Raw genomic sequence first — 4,240 nt, 5'->3', positions numbered from 1 at the left:
GTTCGGGGTTTTCTATGATATTGGGCTGGGCTATTGAGCCTGAAAACATAAAGCGTGGACAGCAAAGGGCATTGTCGGATTAAAGCAATTTACAGAAATCTCGCCGGCGACGGAAAATCATTCTCCTCTCCAACGACTCTGCCTTTTCTCCGGCTCTGCAAGTGTGAGTTAGAACAATGGAAGCGAAGCCGTCGTCCAATCTCTCCTCAAAGTTTGTCGATCAAGTAGTTGTAAGCATACCATCTCCTGCCTATTTTCGCCTTCTTTGCCTTACTTGTTGTCCTTCTCGTGTTAAAGGCGTCGTCTGCTATTCTCAGTTTGTTTGTTTGTGATTTAGGTCCCAGGAGATGTGATATTGGACCTCTCAAGTATGGCCAATCAAACTATCAAGCTTGGAGGCGGCCTTCGTCAGGTCTTTATTTCATTATAGGGTTTATGGTTTCACATACTTCCTAACATTATCTTAAGTCTTCAATTTACCTTCATTTGTAAAAATGAGTTACACTTTGATTTTCTTGGTCAAACCTAGAACCTTTTGAATGCTAAGGATTATTTAGCGTTTATATACTTTTGAAATGAGTTTTAATGAAGTCTGAACTAACAAAAATACTGTTTTATGCCTAGTTACTACTGTAATTAACAAAAAATCTATGGTAGAATACTCCCACTTATACCAAGATAGGGGAAATTTACTTTGGAACCTATTCTTTTGTTGATTTCTTCCAATTGAATTTGATGTAAAAATGTCTTTATAGATGTTTGACATTTGGTTGAGATAAGAAATTTTGACTTCTTTACTGTTAGGATGGTGATTCCATTTCTGTAATGAAAGCTGGGACGTTGAGATTTACGAAGCCAAACAAATACTGGGTTGAGAGCTCCCATAAGAGGGTAAGCTTATTGTTATATGGTCACTTTTCTTGTTAGGATTCAGTTTCAGGTTTTGTGAGCCCAAAATATCTATCCTTCTTAAGCCCTGCAGCTGCATTATGATTTATGGTACCTTACAGACTTGTCTAAATTAGTTATTGCAAACTCTTCGAATGTGTATCTACCCAGTTTGCTTCAGCGATGTTCATGAAAGAAACCTCAAGAACTGATGATGAAACTATACGTTGTTTGCAAAACCATTTGAAGTATCTAAGATCAAGGTTGTCAAATTATTTTAAAATGTACATGTTTTCACATTTTTCGTTTATATAATTTTATCTAATGTCATGTCTGTAATAAGATTAGGACCCCTTTAATTATGTTCTCCCAACATGTATGATCTTGACATATCTTTTCTGTAAAGTAAGTTTCTGCTTCTTCCATCTAGTATTTTCATGATTTGTGCTATTGTCAGCTGTGCGTAATAGTCATAAGCAAATGTTCTTATCTCAAGTTGGTTCCTGTAGATACACAAATTTAGGTTATTAACAGAAATCCTCTTTATAGCTATTCTTTTTGTTATATGATGCTTCTGTTATAAATACAACAGCCAGACAAATAATGTATGATCAATGCTATATTACTATCCTCTGCATATGTGCATGTGGATGTATATTTTTATGCATAGCTTGACTTGTTTTCTGGTATTCAATTGCTTGAAGTATATGTCGATTTCTTGCGTTCTTTAGCTCTGCAAATGTGCCATAAGAAAGCCTTGACGACTAACAAGTTACCATGATTTATTGATCATTTGTAGTATGTACCTTGTGCTGGGGATAATGTTCTTGGAGTGGTGGTGGATACTAAACCAGAAGTAAGTTTCTTTGACATTTTAATTTACAATGGTACTTAGACTTAAATTTTTGTTCTGCATTATAACGATTCATTAATTTTTAAAACTTGAGCATTGTACACGTTACAGTATTTGTAAAACCATTTTTTTTTTGGATTGGAACTCTTAGTTCTTATCTTTTCTCTCAAATTTCTCTCATATGCCATTTGTGTATGCATTATATTTCCAGCAAACATATTTATGCTTGTGGTGTTGCATGCTAAAAATTGGCATCTTCGAACAATTTTCTAAGTGGTTCATCTTTCAACGTTTTTGAGTTTAAATAGAGAATCGTCTCCTTTAAGAAGGCTGAATTTATAAGAGTAATCTATCAATCAAGCTTATATTTTATTTGTAAAAGCAAAAATAAATGGATGAAAGAAGGAAAAGGATTACCATCTAAACCTTTGCCTTTAAGTTCCATCCTTTTAATCACCAATGTGGCCATGTCACAATAATAAGTTCCTACTTCTTTTCCAGTCTTTAAGAAAAGTTTGGATTCATTTTTTGTTTTATGTTTTTCGTTTGTGTTTCAGAACTTCCTTGTGGACATTAGAGGACCTGCATTGGCATTTCTACCTGTTCTGGCATTTGAAGGAGGAACTAGGAGGAACATACCAAAGTTTGAGGTATTAGACTTTCTTGTTTGTATGGTAGTTCCATCTGTGCTTGATTATTTTCTTTCTGATTGTATACTGAAATATGTAGTCATCTTTCTACCACATTATTATAAACCAAAATTTACCCTAACATTCATGGAATTTGGAGCCAGTAATGGACGCAACATGAACTGGTGCAAACATCTTTGGTTAAAGAAAAACTCTTCTCTAAGATGATGGGATCAATTTCATGATCTGGACCCTACTCAAGTATTTATAGTACTTGTGATTGTTTAAAGCAATGATGCATCATTTCAGTTGCTTAAATATGTCATATTAAACCATGTAGGCTGGTGTTATCATGCTTGTTGCTAGCATGCTTTTTTTCATTTTTTGGTTTATTATTTGCTATTGAACTGCATCTGGCAGAACTTCTCATTTGGTTTAGGTTTTACATTGCAGGTGGGCACTTTGTTATATGTTCGTGTGGTCAATGCAAATACCGGCATGAACCCTGAGTTATCTTGCATGGATGGTTAGTCATGTTTTTACTTGTGTCATGTCCTTTATTAAGTATTAGAATCGATCTTTATTCTATAAACCCCCATAGTTCCAACTGCAATTCAAGAATCACCATCCTTTCTTTGTAGCCAGTGGCAAAGCAGCAGAGTACGGCGTACTTAAAGAGGGCTATATGTTTGAATCATCCACCGGACTCTCTAGAATGTAAGAATTTGTTTCCACTTCTTGAATGATTGATTTAGGAATTTTTGCTGATGCATAAAAACAGCCTTTTATGTTTACTTATTTTATTTTTTAAAACTTTACACTTCACCAAAAAAAGAACTGAACTTCATGATCTTTCCAGGCTGCTGAGTTCTCCACCTTATCCAGTTCTTGAAGCCCTTGGGAAGAAACTCTCCTTTGAGATAGCTGTTGGCATAAACGGCTGTTTTTGGGTATGCTCCTTTATATCCCAAGACACCCACTTTTGTTACAACGTAAACATACCAAAACATCAATATAAAATCATATTCTTAAGGTCGAAGCCTTCACTTACACTGTTAAATACCCAATATTTCTACTCAAATTCTCCAAATACTTAACTTTTTCTTACCCTTTGACCCCCCCTTGGAATATCCGACCCCGAGATGCATGGTTGCACAAACGGTCCCCTAGTGTGTAGTCAACCTATGTTTATGGCTGCTACGAAGTGGGGAAATCTATACAGATTTTACTCGTGTTCTTAACATTTGTTAAATTTGGTGGAATTGGTATAGGTGAATGCATCACAATCATCAACAGTAATCCTTGTTGGAAATGCCATACAGAAATCAGAATCACTCAGCATGGTACAACAGAAGATTTACTTAGAGAAATTGCTTAAGAGCATTCAGTGATCAAGTAAGCTTAATTTGTCATGTTACCATAATTTTATATATCCTGAATAACAACACATCAAGATCTAATGCAATTAATTATATATCTCCTTTTTTGTTCTTTTACTAGTTGCGCACACTACCCCCAGTAATTTAAACAGGATTAATCAGTACAAGTCTATTGATCATAACATTGAAAACGAACAAACCACAAAGGTGGTGTCTGATTGGTTTGAGCTTGGCTCTAAAGGCCAAAGGTACCAGGTAGGTCATGGGTTCAAATCCAAGAAGGAATAAAAATCCCCTTGTGGCCACGGAGGTTCAAATGCAGTGATTCCGGGCTATCTGCAAAGCAGGTGGTCGCCCTGGGATTAGTCGGCTTGCATAGCGGGTTGGATATCCAGGTTAATAAAAAAAAACATTGAAAACGAACAAACAAGTTTATTCAACTGCACATTGTGCTTATTCTTGGCTCAAACATAAAATAGAGAAATAGGATA

At 35.5% G+C, this 4,240-nt stretch overlaps 1 protein-coding gene across 1 annotated transcript; it reads left to right on the top strand.

Moving 5' to 3' along the window:
* Positions 1-66: 66 nt before the first annotated feature.
* On the top strand, positions 67-3,864 carry LOC112509555 (putative exosome complex component rrp40). The gene is made up of 9 exons (XM_025114561.1): positions 67-230; positions 338-412; positions 805-891; positions 1,688-1,744; positions 2,299-2,391; positions 2,824-2,896; positions 3,012-3,087; positions 3,230-3,320; positions 3,642-3,864. The coding sequence occupies exons 1-9, from the start codon at positions 177-179 to the stop codon at positions 3,759-3,761; spliced, it is 726 nt and encodes a 241-aa protein (XP_024970329.1). The 5' UTR covers positions 67-176; the 3' UTR covers positions 3,762-3,864.
* Positions 3,865-4,240: the final 376 nt, after the last annotated feature.

This window comes from Cynara cardunculus, assembly GCF_001531365.2.
Source record: "Cynara cardunculus var. scolymus isolate 2C chromosome LG 3, CcrdV1, whole genome shotgun sequence".
NCBI lineage: Eukaryota > Viridiplantae > Streptophyta > Magnoliopsida > Asterales > Asteraceae > Cynara > Cynara cardunculus.
The sequence above is the reverse complement of the archived record's forward strand: the minus strand, read 5'-3'. Positions and strand labels throughout refer to the sequence as shown.